At 45.3% G+C, this 15695-nt stretch overlaps 1 protein-coding gene across 1 annotated transcript in view; it reads left to right on the top strand.

Moving 5' to 3' along the window:
- Positions 1-15695, top strand: part of PAK5 (p21 (RAC1) activated kinase 5) — a 247551-nt gene that overhangs the window by 207145 nt on the left and 24711 nt on the right. Inside the window, 1 exon segment of the mRNA XM_055426086.2 lies at positions 13849-14340. Within this exon segment, the coding sequence (XP_055282061.2) occupies positions 13849-14340 (492 nt within the window).

Genomic DNA, 15695 nt, shown 5'->3' with positions numbered 1-15695 from the left:
CTGCCCTGACATCTGGTTTTCTCAAACCCAGAAACAATGCAGAGACTATTATGGCTCAGGGAAAAAGCACATAACACTCCTACCAAGTAATTTTCATCCCTTATAACCAGAACTCCAAGCTGCTGTTCCATGTTTCATAGGAGACCCATGAGAAATTCGTGAGCAGTTCTTGTGGGAGATTAGGAGGTGGGAGGCCTGTTAGTAATTAAAATGTTTGTTTAAAAAATATAACATCTTTCTAAAAATAGATAGGTGCTTGTGTCCTTAGAACTAAACTCTTGAAAATCTACCAATCACATTTGGATTTTCCGCTGAGAAAAGAAATGACGATCACAACTCAGATAATTTGACTTTGCTTACAGAAAATTCTAGAAACTGGTGCGCAGTGTTCACAATAATGAGAGAAAGCATCAAACTTGGTTTCCAGATAGAGCAAAAATGAGGAGTGTTGTGTGTGAGAGAGAGAGAGAGAGAGACCAGTTTTACATTTTGGCTTAAGTTAAAAAAAAATGTGCATGTTAACCTATAGTAAAAAAAAAAAAAAAAACAACCTTGCAATATTATCTACCTACCTAATTTTCCCATTAGAGTGACAAGAATTAAGGTTGTTACGAATATGTGGATACTGGCATCCATCTCTCTACTTCTAAATGGTTATTCTACTGGGGCTAAGCAGATGAATCCTCTAGAGGAAGATACTGCTGCTGCTAAGTCACCTCAGTCGTGTCCGACTCTGTGCGACCCCATAGACGGCAGCCAACCAGGCTCCCCCGTCCCTGGGATTCTCCAGAGGAAGATAAGGTCAACCCAAATCCATAAAGGACTTACAGAACTACCAAAGTGTGGAAAGAGACTGTTTTCCACCCTGCCCTGCAGACAAGCCTGCGTTAGAGGAAGGGAAGCTGGCAGGAGCTCCTGCCCACGCATTTGACTGTGCTTGTTCCGACACTCTCCAGGGACCAGGCGGCTGCTGGCTCAGGTGTCTGCTGCTGGCCTGGGACATCCATCCCTTGTTCTGGCTCCAGCTGCTGAGAAGCCCCTAGTATCATCCCCACTCTGCCAGTTGACTAGGCACTGGCTGGGTGTCAGATCCATGTGTTGCCTTGTTGAGCATCATATCCTGTAAATTCTTGCCCCCTTTGAACAGATGAGCCCGCCAGGGCTTTGAGAGGCTCAGTAAACAGCCTGGTCAGCCTGCTCATAGGAGAGCTGGGACCCAGCTTTCTGGGCTCAGCCCCTCACTAGACACTGGCTACATCCCCAGTGGCACAGGAATAGCTTCTGTGGGTGCCAAAACTTAACTTGGCTTCTTACAATCTCCTCTGACACCTGCAGCAGTGGAGGGTTGGGTGGTGTCATCCTGTTCTACTCTAGAGCAGGATTTCTCCGCCTGTACACTGTTGACATGTGGGGTCTGGTAATTGTTTGTTGTGGGGTTGCCCCGTGCACTGTAGGATATTTAGCAGCATCCTGTTGTCTGCTCACTACAGGCCAATAGCACCCCTCCCTCACTTACAACCACCAAAATACCTCTAGAAACAGCCCAGTGTCACATGGGAGCAGAAGCAGCTCCAGCTGGGAACCCTTTTCCCCTCACTGTCGTTTCTCAAGTGCTTTCCGGCAGTGAGGGCTGTAGGTCAGGAAGATACATTCCCTGGCTTGAGTCTTGATGTCACCACTTACAACTGAGCAAACTGCTAAACTGTGCCTTTACTTCTTTCTCTATGAAATAGGCATAAAGATGCCATATGATGCAGAGTAAGGTTAAATAAGTTAATTCTTACAGTAGCCTAATTATTAACATGTGTCCTCACATACATCAATCTGTGTGTATAGCTTCTAGATGGATGACTGCTGTGATGTGATGCTGGGGTTTACTGTGTGCCAGGTGCTATGCTAAGCCTTTTGCAAACATGACCTGATTCTGTCCTCATGACAACTCCTGAAGAATTCAAGATCATTTCCCTTTTTACAGCAAAGGACTGAGACTCAAAGAGACTTAATATTTCTAGACGTCCAAGGATGTGAGACAAACAGCTGAGCCAAAATCCAAAGTTAGGTCCATTTGACTCCAAAGTCTATCTATTCCAGGATGTTCCTGTTTCTACAGTATAAAAACAAGGCGCATAAGGCCTTGGGGAATGGATATAAGCCCTCGGGGCCCAGACACTCACACCACAGGCAGCCCTCACCTTGCCGACAAGGAATGGGAGCTCACTCGCAGATGGGTTTGGTGCAGAGGAGCGCACTTTATTCTGTCTGTTCTCGGTAGGCTGGAATCCTTTGACAGGCTCCTTAGAGTCACCAGACTGTGATCTAAAGGTAAAGCATTAAGAGTAGGGATCCCTGAGTCTCTCATATGTACTCCCTCAACCTTGAGTGATGGTCTTCTTTGGTTTTGCAGAAGAGAGTTCAGATTTTCTCACCCATTACAGAAGACATTGAAGAGCACACATTCTAGAGTCAGATCCCCAAGATTCGGGCACTCTCCAGCTGTGTGATCTTGTCTGTGCCTCAGTTCCTTCATCTGAAAATAGGGCATCTCAGTACCTGCTTCCAGCTTGTCCTGTGGCTGGAAAAAGGTTAATAAATGTAAGGGAGTTAGCACTTGGAACATCCTCAGTATCAGATCTTATACTCAGGAATGTTTCTGGTTGGAAAACATGTCACCATATCTCTTATGCCAGTCATAGAAGCATCCTATCGATATAAACTTTCACACATTTTCAAAATATGGTAACAAGTTCTATCTGACTCTGCCCTCACAGTCATTCTGTGCAGTCTCATAATTACAACTGTCCTCACTTTAGAGATCTGGGTCACAGAAGGCCAGAGTAGTTGTGTGACTTCCTCAAGGTCGTGCAAAGCTCTAGGTCATGACTGAGCTGGTCTGAGGACCCCAATCCTGCCACCGCAATTCTTTCTCTGATCTCCAGAATGGAAATAGAATTCTCAGGCCTCCTATGAAAGCCAGATGCTAAGAGAGAACAGGAAATTTAGCAGCATGAAAGCAAGAACCATCATCACTGTAGATGGACAGTTGTGATGACTCCTTGCCAACCAACCCTTCCACCTTACCCACTGCACAGAGAAGCAAAGTGAGCTATGCTGGGCCCACGTCATTCCAGATAGACAGTGAGTTAAGGAGTTCTGAGTGAAGATAGAGGACACAAGGAAAACAATGTCATGGTTCCCCAGACCCTCCTTCTGGAGTCACCAGTGCAATGACTTTTCATTGCTCAGCTATCACTTTGCTTTCCCTGGAAGGAAAGAGCAGTTGAACCAGTGTGCTCAGCCTTACTGAATCAAGTTTAATGACTCACCATTCTTTGTGGTACCGGCATACCCGGATTCAACCAAGGCTCCAAAAACAAAACTGCAGCTCCTGATCTCCTAAGGGTCCCAGCAGAACACTTTTCAGATACACTTTAGGGGCCTTATGGGTAATGAAATGTCTAGGCTGGTGAAATCTGATAGGCTGTACCAGCAATCTAAGAAGGGGAAGGGCTGGGAGGGAGAGAGAGAAAGAAAGAAGTGCTTAATCGCCTAAAAGAATAACAGAGTGCTGCCTGTAGATCTTTTTCCTTTACACATGGGCTCCTGTAGGCTGTTCATTAAGGCTCATAAAACATACAAAGAGGTGACTCAGAGCAATAGCTCTGACATCTGTCCCTTCTGATGGAGACTTGAGGCGTCTTTTGCATATGAATGGACTCATCTCCCCGTGAATGCTATTATGGTTCACAGTAAATTGTATTTTGGTCATTGTAAGTCATTACCAGATTAAGAATGAAATGAATCTCACCTGGCGTTGTCTGTCCCAGTGCTCTCGGAGGCCCTGACATGTTTGAACTATGTCCTTCAGCAGTGAACTAATCCCCAGAGGTCCACCCCCACACCCACCCCATGACATGCCTGCAGCTGGCGACAGAGCACAGGTCGGGGTAATCTGCTCTTGAATACAGGATGCATCTGCAGAGTTTGGAGCAGCAACTGTGGGGGGTTAATTGGATATACTGACTCCAAGGTGGGGGAACAGCCTGCTGATCGGAAATTGCTTCACTTCTTCATGTAACTCAAGGTTTGCCTCTTTGTACAGGTCATGAGCCACTTGTCAGACTCTCAGTGTGTATTTAACATACGTTTTGTGGATGCATGGGAAAGGCAAGCAGGGAAATGCATGACTCTTCAAACTTCGTGTCATAATGTGTAAGTTCCTTCATGCCTAGATGTGTATCCAGCATCACAGATGGGAGATTTTCCTGCAAAAAAGTTAAATATGGTGAATAGCTTTCTGCTACATGCCGTTTGGAAATCCAGCAAGTGTCTGACTGTCCAGAACTTCATATACTTCCCAAGTTCCCTGAACAAGGATCTTAAGGGGATACCTTGATCCTTGAGGTCCTAGGGGGTCCAGCTCATGACCCCTGCTCCCTGCTGTGATGTGTGTGCCTCTTTCACCAAAATTGAATGCCAGCTCAAAGTGTGTGCTGTATCTCTGTGTCATCCGGCCAGTGTCATAGACTCTGAAACAGGGCCACTCCGTTTTATAAATGAACATAAGTAATTCGGAGGAAACTGACCATGGCTGAGCACGTGTCAAGGTTTTGCCTCAAGCTGTCAGAACAGTAGCTACTGTTTATTAAAACGCCATTGGAGGTGGAAAAACTCCCCACCATCCTGTAATAATAGCACTGGTGTCAGCAGCCACATTGGTGGGAGAAGCAGAGGCTGGAAATTCAAGGACGGAGACACAGGAGCCCATCAGCCCCCATTAGCAGCACCTCTGCCCCACAGCAGGAAGGCCTGGGGTTGCAGAGCATAACCAAGGGATGCAGGTCATGGGATTTAGGGAATCCCCTTCCCCTACTTATCCATCTCTTAAATGTCCCTGCAGAGAAAACCAGCTCCAGATTCTCTCCCAGGTCCTTACGAGCAAATGTTTTCCTTTTCCCAAGCCAAGCCTAGCCCTATTACATTTCCCTTTGAGTCAAGTAAGGACAGTGTAAGATGTCCTTTTCTTACTTAAAGCCCTATGATTCACTCTTATCCTGCATTTGATTTATGGAGAACAAGCAGCACGCAGTCTGGCTTTTTCATTCTGGGCATGAGCAGTCTCTTTGCTTTGTTGTACTTTGAAAAGGTGTATTAAAGCATCACACTCAGGCACTGGAAACGGCTGCCTCTGCATTCCCTATAACTGCAGGGCGTGGAGAGAGAGACTCCATCCTTCATGGAAGCTTCCGCAGTCCCCATTATGTGGGTGCAGACTTATACCATACACACACACACACGTGCACGCACGCACACACACACACACACACACCCATCCAGCACAATCCAGACGCAGCCTGCCTGTCACCAGCGTGGAAGGCCACGATGACAAATAGATGCTGCCGCAGGAGTTTTTTCCTTCTTTTCTTTCTCTCTCCCTCCTCCCACTGAGCCTTTTTTCCCCAGCCTTGGCATAAAATGGTCAAATGATGTTCCACTGCAGAATTCAATTTCACAGTTCAGTTAGGTCCTTGATTACACTGCCAAATTCAGATTAATGTGCATTTAACTAACATGGATCAGAGGAATTCTGGCCGACAGCCAGCTGTAATCAGAGCAATTGATAGCTGTGTGGAGTTTTATGTCCTGTCCACCCCAGCACACCACTGGTGAAATTGATTGATTAAATGAATTCATTGCTATAATTATTTATAATTTTGATACATCATAAGCCTGTGTCTGACCCTATCCTTGAAGATGTCGTGTTCATTGTGCAAGGGCAGTCTGGTTGATTTGTTAACTGAGAATTATTTATTCCCTTATAATACTGCTTTTTTGTGTGTGGCCTTTCTTAATTCTTGATGGGGTTTGAATAAAGCCATGAAAAAGCAAGATTTAATTTATATGGAATTCTGAAAGTCATCGGGAAACTAAAAAACGAATATGTTATTAACCATTTCAAAAAGGAAGGAAACTGAGACATTTTCTGTATTTGTTTTCAGTATTTTTAAAGATTCCTGTAGAGAGAGTTCCTTTTCAGAATGTATCTGATTTTTAGTGACATTTAGTCATCCTGTGATGTCAGCTAAGCAATTTGACAGTCTGGTGACATCAGCCTAGGTGATACTTTACAAATCAATCTGGTCTTCTCTATTATCACTACACCTTGCCGTATGGAAACCCACCTTCAATGTATGTAGACCACGGTCTTATTTGTATGAAGCTACTTTTCCACAAAGTCACAGGAGTGTTTTCTTCAAAGAATCAGGGGCGGGCTTTCTGGTGGCTCTTCACTGCTTTCTCTCCTGCCTTCTGCCCTCCCACCCCTGTGCCTTTGAAATAAGGTCTCTGCAGTAAGGTTTTAGAGCATACACTAGATGCATGGATCTTTTGGAAATGGTTTGAGACATGGGTGGTGAGAGGCACATTGGATTCTCTTTTTAAATATCTATACCTTTCCCTTGTCTAATTTCACTCCATTGTGGTTTTACTAAATGATAAAATCTTACATTCATCTCAAGATACTGTAGGCCTGCCCACGTGGACTCCAAATGTACTCCTTTTCTCCCTAGAATATATTTGTAAGTCAGGCTGTAGAACAGGTTGCCAGTTCAAGCTGTATTCCTTTAAAAGTCTTTCTTATAGGCACAAGTGTGTATGTATGTACAAAACAGTTCAGTAGTGTATATGGACAAATTAATCATTTTTGTTTCACCCATTTATAATTATAAGGTATCATGGGAAAGATTATTTAGAGTAGGAAAATTAAATAGTTGTAACAATTTAAGAGCCATGTAAAAGGGCCAGGAGACCTTGTTATAGAAGAGAGCTTAGACAAACACCTAGAAGAAAGTTTGAGCCTTGTAGCTGAACACAAAATTCTGCTGTGGCCACAGAAAAATGAAAACAATGCATTCATTTTCCTGAAACGATAAACTCATTTTGCTCTAATGATTGATTATCCCTTTTTAATATATTTTGAGCTGATTTATATAAAGCCAAGACTATTAAAATACACAGTTAATTTTTCTCCCATCCCCCTCCCCCAGGCATCATCATCCATCATTTTCTGGCCGAGTTCTTGCATTGTGCCCCAGGCTGCTTAGACATCTGGGCCCCTAGTGAAATACCCAACCAGGCTTTAGCTCTGTAGCTGCCACTCTATACTGTGTCTGCCTCAGTCCTGACCCTGGCTATCTTCTTACCGTTGAAGGATACCTTGAGAAGCTATCACAAATTTTAAGGTGATACTGTCTGGATTTGAATCCCAGCTCAACTTCTTAGGAGCTATGAGACTTTTCCATGACCTACTTAAACCCATGGTGTCTCAGTTTCGTTATCTGTAAACTAGAACAGTTTCAGGACTTATCTCATTATGTTACTTGGGATTTAAATGCAGGCACGTATATGAAATGCTTAAAATGGTCCCTGGCGCGTAGAAATCACTCAGCAAATGTCAGGTATCATTATTAACATCAGTGTGAGTTATTCCTGCAGGACAGTCTTCTAACAAAGCAGTTGGTTAAAGGAAGGAACCCAACTTTGGCTCCCAGTAAAACATTCCAATTTTTATCAAAAAGAGAATGTTAAGCCTTGATTTGTAGAGGTGACAATGAATATAAGAATTGCCAGGGCAGGCAGTAAACCGGGCTGTGGTGCCGGTGTGCCCATCGGCTGGGACATGGACACTGTTCCGCTGGGGGTGAACTGACCTGAACCAAAGAATCAGATGGTAGATTGTGGTTTGGGGCCCTTGACTTTGGATTGCTTGGGGAGAGTTTCACCTCCCAGAGCTTCAGTTTCATCAACCATGCAGTGGGGTTAACCACCTTCTGCTTGTCTATTACAGTGAAAAACCATAAGGCTCGCCACAGTGTTTGAGCCAGTGACAGTCACCATCATGGAACCCTTGGGTCATGAAGATCACCTGAAGGCCATGGTTCAGCAACACAGTCAATACAACAGGTTGCTTATGAATTTCTCCTTTACGCAGTCAGCTGTTTGCCCACCATCATCTCTGAGTGGATGGAGCATGGAGAGAGGACCACGCATTCTCTCCCAGTAGCCAAATGTCCACTGTCCTTTGACCCATATCCCCTGAGTCTGGTACCAAAACCTGTCTCTTGTGATAGCATTTGTGCCTCATCCATTGCTTTTTTAAGAGTCTGCACTTCCTCCTATCAGCCATGAAAGACACTGGCACTGTTTTATCTCTAAGACCTAATTTCAAAGACCTTTAGCTCATGGTGAACTCTGCATTCTGTCTCACTGGAAATCCTCCCATTTGTGAAGACAGTATTATTTATTTTTTAAAACATTAATTTTTATTCTATATTAGAGAATAGTTGATTTGCAAGACAAAAGGAGGTAAGAGTATACAATGGAGAAAATATAGTCTCTTTCATAAGTGGTGCTGGGAAAACTGGACAGCTACATGGTAAAGAATGAAATTAGAACATTCTCTAACACCATACACAAACTAAATGTAAGATCAGATTCAAGTGGTCTTTTCTTGATGTCACATGACAGTCATGATGAGTAGAGTCTGATAAAGAGCAGTGGAGGAATGTGATTCCTACCAGAGACACCTTTTACTTCTAACATTTCTTCAGAGGTCAGCTATACCTGCTTGCGGAGAATGAATTCTGTTTGAAAGCACAGGAGGAAATACTGTATTAAAGACAGCAGGAGATAATGGCATGTGATGGCTCCCAGGACATGCTTTCAAGAGTAAAAGTCATAGGCCCTGCTTCCCATCACATGATGGCCTTGTAACTAGCCTAGGCTTCGCTAATCTGAGCTTAATTTGCAGAAATAATTTAATTATTTAATTTACACCAACATTTGTCATCCCCTAACCCTAGCACATACACAGACCAGTTTTGTGTATGGCACAAATCCAGGACCTTAGACAAAATCCAACTTGATCTCAAATATAGCATTTCAATGATGTTTGCTATATTATAATGCAAAGAGTCGGACACAACTGAGAGACTGAACTGAACTGATATTATAATGAGCCACTTTGTTTTAGAAGATGCGTGTAATAGGAGTATATATACAAGTACATTGTAAGTATTCAATAAATGCTCACTAGTTCTATTACCATTGTAGTTACTATTTATTATTTTCTTTTACATTCCTTCCATTTTGCTAAGCACTTTATATAACACTACCTAGAATGAATTAATTAACTAAGCAACTTCACTTTCACTTTTCACTTTCATGCATTGGAGAAGGAAATGGCAACCCACTCCAGCCTGGAGAATCCCAGGGACAGGGGAGCCTGGTGGGCTTCCATCTATGGGGTCGCACAGAGTCAGACACGACTGAAGCACCATCGTTCTTCGAAGCACAGGAGTTTAAATAATTTGCCCAATGTCGCACAACTTGTAAATGGCAAATAAAGGCTTTGAGTCCAGAGTCCTTTCTTAATCTGTAGGCTGCTCTAGGGGGCCCTTCAGTTCAGTTCAGTCACTCAGTCTTGTCCGACTCTTTGCGACCCCATGAATCAAGCATGCCAGGCCTCCCTGTTCATCACCAACTCCCGGAGTTCACTCAAACTCATGTCCATCGAGTCGGTGATGCCATCTCATGCCATCCAGCCATCTCATTCTCTGTTGTCCCCATATCCTCCCACCCCCAATCCCTCCCAGCATCAGACTCTTTTCCAGTGAGTCAATTCGTTGCATGAGGTGGCCAAAGTATTGGAGTTTCAGCTTTAGGCTTACCTTAAGCCTCATAAAAACCCTCGGAGAGAGGTATGATGAACCTGATTTTACTAAGTGATTTGACTGAAGTCTCAGAACCAAAATTCAGCCTTCAATACATCCTTCAATACGTTCTCTCCGCTCTGCAACCGGGCCAGGGCTCAGACTGTATAGCACCCCAGCCCCGGCCAGCATGAGGCTCCCAAGCACAGCAGGGCAGGAGGTCGGCAGTGTGATCTGGAGCCAGAGGGCGGTGTGTAACTGAGAGCAGCCCCACGGCAGCCCCTGTCAGGGGCCCACTATGTGCAGACCTTGTTCCTGACTTGGGGAGGTGGCCCTAGTCACACGGTGTGAGGGCCAGTGCCTCTGACGGCACCTGTGTCTGATGACCACCTTGTGGCCAGGTGCGGCTGCACCCTGCTTCACTTCTCCATGGCATGCGATGGTCCCTCACTCCTTCCTTCCTGAAACACTGTCCTTCTGGGCCTTAGGACACCCTAGGCCCTTTGTGCCGTTTCTGCCAAGTTGGCCTCTCCTTCTCAGCTCCTATGCAGCTTCCTCCTTCTCTTTCTAGACTCCACATGCTGGAGTCCTTGAACTTTCTCTTACACATTCAATGCCATGGCTTTTAATACCAGCTAAATATTGACAACTCTCAGATTCATGTCGTCAGCCTCCGCTCTTCCCTGGACTGGAGGCATGCCTGTCACCTAAGAGACAGCTGTCTCACACTTAACATGGCCGTGATGGAACTCTGGGTTTTCCTGCATGTGTTAGTTACCTATTAGTGTGTAATAAAGAATCCCGGGCTACTGCCATCTGAAGGCTTGACTGGGGCCAAAGGATCACCTCCAAGATGACACACTTGGCTGTTGGTGGGAGGCTTCTATTTCTAGCTGGCTCTTGGCAGGAAGACCTCTCCATAGATTTTTGAGTGTCCCCACAACATGGCACCTAGAGAAAGCCAGAGCAATAGGAGAGAATGGAGGGAAGCCACGATGTCCATACTGACCTCAGAGGGCACTTGCTATCACTTCCACCATATTCTTTTCCCCACACAAATCCACCTGATACCGCAGAAAAGACTGCACATTCCTGCCGAGAAGCAGGGATCCCTGGGAGCTGTCTTGGAGTCTGATTCACCACCCACAATCCTGCTTCTGCCCTTGTGCTTCTCCTATTACTAAGTGGCCTGTTCCTCAAGCCAAAATCCTGGGAATTACCTCTGATTCTTCTGCTTCATATTCTAATCCCATCCGTCAGAAAATCCTGCCAGCTCTGTCTTTAGACTTGACCCCAGATCCCACAGTTCCTCATGCCATGTAGACAACCCACCCTAATCTCCGCCCACACTGGTTGCAGTAAGCTCACCGGCATCCCTACCACCAGAGCTGCTCCTTCAGCAGCAAGAGTCAGGACCCCACCACGCCTCTCTGCGTAGCAACCTCCAGCATCCTTGCCGTGGGTCCACACGAGCTGCCTGTGCGCTGCTTCTCCTTCCGTCTTCCCCAGGCGCCTGCCCTCGGCTCCGTGCTGCTCCTCAAGCCTGTATGTGTTCAGAGCTCTGTACATGCTGTGCCCCTGCCTGGACTGCCCCCCAGCCCCGCACAGTCCAGGGCTCGCTCCCTCACTTCAACCAGGCTTCTACTCGTGTGGCACCTCTCAGAAAGCCTTCCTTGGACAGCCCATCCAAGACAGCATCTTGTTACTCTCAACCCCCTTCCTCTGTCTTATTTTTCATATCACCCATTGCTACTAGACCATATACTGCATAGTTATTGATTTTCTTGTCTGTCATCCATCTTCTTCTCTAGTAAACTCCAGGAAGACAGAAATACCATCCATTGCGATTATTGCTGGACCTTCCCATGGCACCTGAGATGGTGCCTAGCAGCTAATAGTTGCTCAATATTAATTTGTGTGCTAAATGAATGGGGCTTCCCTGTGGTTCTGACAGTAAAGAATCCACCTGTAATGTGGGAGACCTGGGTTTGATCCCTAGGTTGGGAAAATCCCCTGGAGGAGGGCATGGCCACCCACTCCAGTATTCTTGCCTGGAGAATCCCATGGACAGAGGAGCTTGACGGGCTATAGTCATTGGGGTCACAAAGAGTTGGACATGACTGAGCGATTAAGCAGAGCACTAAATGAATGAATGAATGGACCACACAGGACCAGTGATTTCATATAGACCAGTGCAACCCTGTAGAATATTCCGCAATGGTGGAAATGTTCTCTTATCTGTGCTGTTCAATATGTCGACTCATTAAATACCTAACATATGACTAATGTGAATGAGGGATGGAATTTTTAACTTTGGTTTCTATTGATTTTAATTAGATAGACACATGTATCCAGTAACCATCATTTAGAGCAAATCTAGATCCTTGGGGTAGATGAGGGTGAGCATGAAAATGTCATTCCATGTACATCCCACTAGAGTAGTAGAGACTTCCTGGGATGCTGTATTAAGAAGGAGGCTGAGGTCCCATCAACAAATCTTTCTCAAGCACCTTCTGTTTACCCAATACTCTGTTATTATCAGGATCTTGCACAAAGGAGTGCATTGATCTATTAACACTTCCTGCTTTGGGCAAGAAGGTGAGGGTAGTGTGCTGTGGTATATTCACCATCCTTGGCCTCAGTCATTCCAGGGGTGGCCAGAGCTCCTTCTTGGTCTTTTCCAGAGTGTGATTGCTGAAACCTACCTCTACTGTCTTAGAAACCCCTCACTGGCTTCCTCCACCCCTGCCCTATCTGTCGTCCCCATCTGCTCCACTGAGTCCCTCAATCCACTCTTCACAATCAGAGTAGAATGTTCTTTGCTATAATCCTTTTGCGGGCTGAGTGGGTTTCTTTTTCACACACACACACACAGCCCTGCAAATATGTTTTCTCTCATTACATTTGTAGTGCTGGTGCCTCAGACGTATCCCTTCACCCCTGACTGTTCTATCTGCCAGCACTGCTTTCCTGTGTCTAAAACAGTAGTCCTTGATCAAGGGTGATTTTGTCTATATCCTGGGAACACTTGACAGCATCTTATGAAATTTTGTTGGCCATAAATGGGAGGAAAAGCTGCTACAGCATCTAGTGGGTAGACTCCAGGGATGCTGTTAAATATCCTTAGGACAGCCATCCACATCAAAGAATTATCTGGTCCAGAAGAGAGACCAAGGGTACCAAGGGATGGGTACCAAGGCTAAAAAATCTTGGTCTTAGACCTTCCTCTTACTGTCAGAGCCTGCTCAGTCCAGGACACAGAAGGCCAAAAGTGCCAGGGAATTCATATCCCAAGGAGCTGATGGTAAGCAGATTTGGTGCCTGAATGCCTTAACTCTCTGCTCTGAGATGGGACAATTTTAAAGTGCATGTCCTACATAGTCTTCCAGGGTTTAGACTTGCCTAGTGGGATTAAGTTCAAGTTACATCAATGGTATCTTGCTGTGTATGTTAGAGTTCACCAGAGAAACAGAACCAACAGGGTATGCATGTGTGTGTGCATGCATGCATACAGAAAGAGGAAGAGATTTTAAGAAACTGACTCATGCAGTTGTGGGGGCTAGAAATTCCAGCAAGAATTGATAGATATTTGAGCCCAAGGGCAGTATAGGTGCAAAAATCTTCCTCTCTGGGTAAACTCAATCTTTTCTCTTAAAACCTTCAATTGATTTGATATGGCCCACCCACATTTTGTAGGGTAATCTGTTCTACTCAAAGTCTACTGATTTAAATGTTAATCACATCTGAAAATTGCCTCCACAGTGATATCTGGACTGGTGTTTGAGCAAGCAACAGAGCTCCTTGTATAGCCAAGTTGACACCTAAAACTAGCCACCATACTTTATGATTCACACTTTATTGACTTTTTCCCCATTCCTGTCTCACTTCATAAGTCCTACTACTTGCATTCTAATCCAGGTCTCAGAGTCTGCTTCTGGGGATTTTAATAGGGAAGGAGAAAGAAAGAGGCTGGGTGGGGAAGTTGGAGGGCAGATAAAGCAGACATCCCAGGACTTCACGAGGTAAGCGTTTCCCCTGAGCAGGTTGTGAAAAATGATGCTCATCATTTGGACCAGCTGTGTGATGGCTGTGATGTTCAGATAGAGCATGTGAATTTCTCCATCTATGTCTGTCTTTCCAGGTGGATTATGATCGAGCACAGATGGTCCTCAGCCCTCCACTGTCAGGGTCCGACACCTACCCCAGGGGTCCCAGCAAACTACCTCAGAGTCAAAGCAAAGCAGGCTATTCCTCAAGCAGCCACCAGTACCCATCTGGGTACAACAAAGCCACCCTGTACCACCACCCCTCCCTGCAGACCAGCTCCCAGTACATCTCCACAGCTTCTTACCTGAGCTCTCTCAGCATCTCATCTAGCACCTACCCCCCACCCAGCTGGGGCTCCTCCTCAGACCAGCAGCCCTCCAGGGTGTCCCATGAACAGTTCCGGGCTGCCTTGCAGCTGGTGGTCAGCCCAGGAGACCCCAGGGAATACTTGGACAACTTTATCAAAATTGGGGAGGGGTCAACCGGCATCGTGTGCATCGCCACAGAGAAACACACTGGGAAACAAGTCGCAGTGAAGAAAATGGACCTCCGGAAGCAGCAGAGGCGAGAGCTGCTTTTCAATGAGGTAGATGGTGTGTTTGGGTCAATCCTTCTGTCCTCCGTAACATTTCTTTCCCATTTTAGAAATAGCCCTTGTACGTTGCATGACATTAGAGAATGCTAAAAACGTAAACACAAAGCAGCATCCCTTTTTCTGTGCCTATACGGCTGCCTCTTTATGAAGTTCCTCCTGTGGGTCGCCCTCTGTGCTAAGCATTGTCAGGTGACAGAAAGATGTTATCTCCACTGTAGCAACAAGGAAACCTGGACTCAGTTTCCGTGACTAACCCCAGTCAGACAGCAGGTTCATACAGCTGTAACCATGCCCTCAGCTGTGACTTTAAACCTTCTCCTGTGGGGGCTTATGTGAAGCCACCAGTAGCTCCATGCATTTCTACCTCCCATAGGCATTCATTTCTTTCCCACCCTCCAGACCTCACAGAGAACACCAGGAAAATGGGGTTCAGCTTCTTCCCGATCCACAGCTCCTGATTTCTGAAACTTATTTCCAAATTGCAATGCCAGGACAGGGCAAATGAACTCAGATAAATAACTGTATAATTTATTATTCAATAGTGATTCTGAAAGTGTCACCACAAGCAGCCCCAGGACAGCAACTCCTGGATGCTCTCTCTAGCAAGCAGACTCAAGTTGACCATTTTATGCTTAAATCCTAATGTTTTTACCTTCAAGACTTATCCTTTGTATTCAGCCCAAACTCTTTCAGACTCAACACAGACCTCCCAAGAAGTTAAATTGGTCTCATGTGGCCCAAACCCTAATGACTGTTAATTTCATAGCAAAATGATAGGATACTGAATGAGGAATTCCCCAGGTCGGTAGGTGCCCAGTATGCTACTGGAGCTCAGTGGAGAAATAACTATAGAAGGAATAAAGGGATGGAGCAAAAGCAAAACCAATACCCAGTTGTGGATGTGACCAGTGATAGAAGCAAGGTCCGGTGCTGTAAAGAGCAATATTGCATAGGAACCTGGAATGTTAGGTCCATGAATCAAGGCAAATTGGAAGTGGTCAAACAGGAGATGGCAAGAGTGAACGTCGACATTCTAGGAATCAGTGAACTAAAATGGACTGGAATGGGTGAATTTAACTCAGATGACCATTATATCTACTACTGTGGGCAGGAATCCCTTAGAAGAAATGGAGTAGCCATCATGGTGAACAAAAGAGTCCGAAATGCAGTACTTGGATGCAATCTTAAAAATGACAGGATGATTTCTGTTCGTTTCCAAGGCAAACCATTCAATATTACAGTAATCCAGGCCTATGCCCCAACCAGTAATGCTGAAGAAGCTGAAGTTAATCGGTTCTATGAAGACCTACAAGACCTTTTAGAACTAACACCCAAAAAAGATGTCC

Source organism: Moschus berezovskii, chromosome 15, assembly GCF_049115385.1.
Source record: "Moschus berezovskii isolate FMDL1 chromosome 15, NW_MosBer_1.0, whole genome shotgun sequence".
NCBI classification, from domain to species: Eukaryota; Metazoa; Chordata; class Mammalia; order Artiodactyla; family Moschidae; genus Moschus; species Moschus berezovskii.
This window is presented reverse-complemented; position numbering and strand designations above follow the sequence as displayed.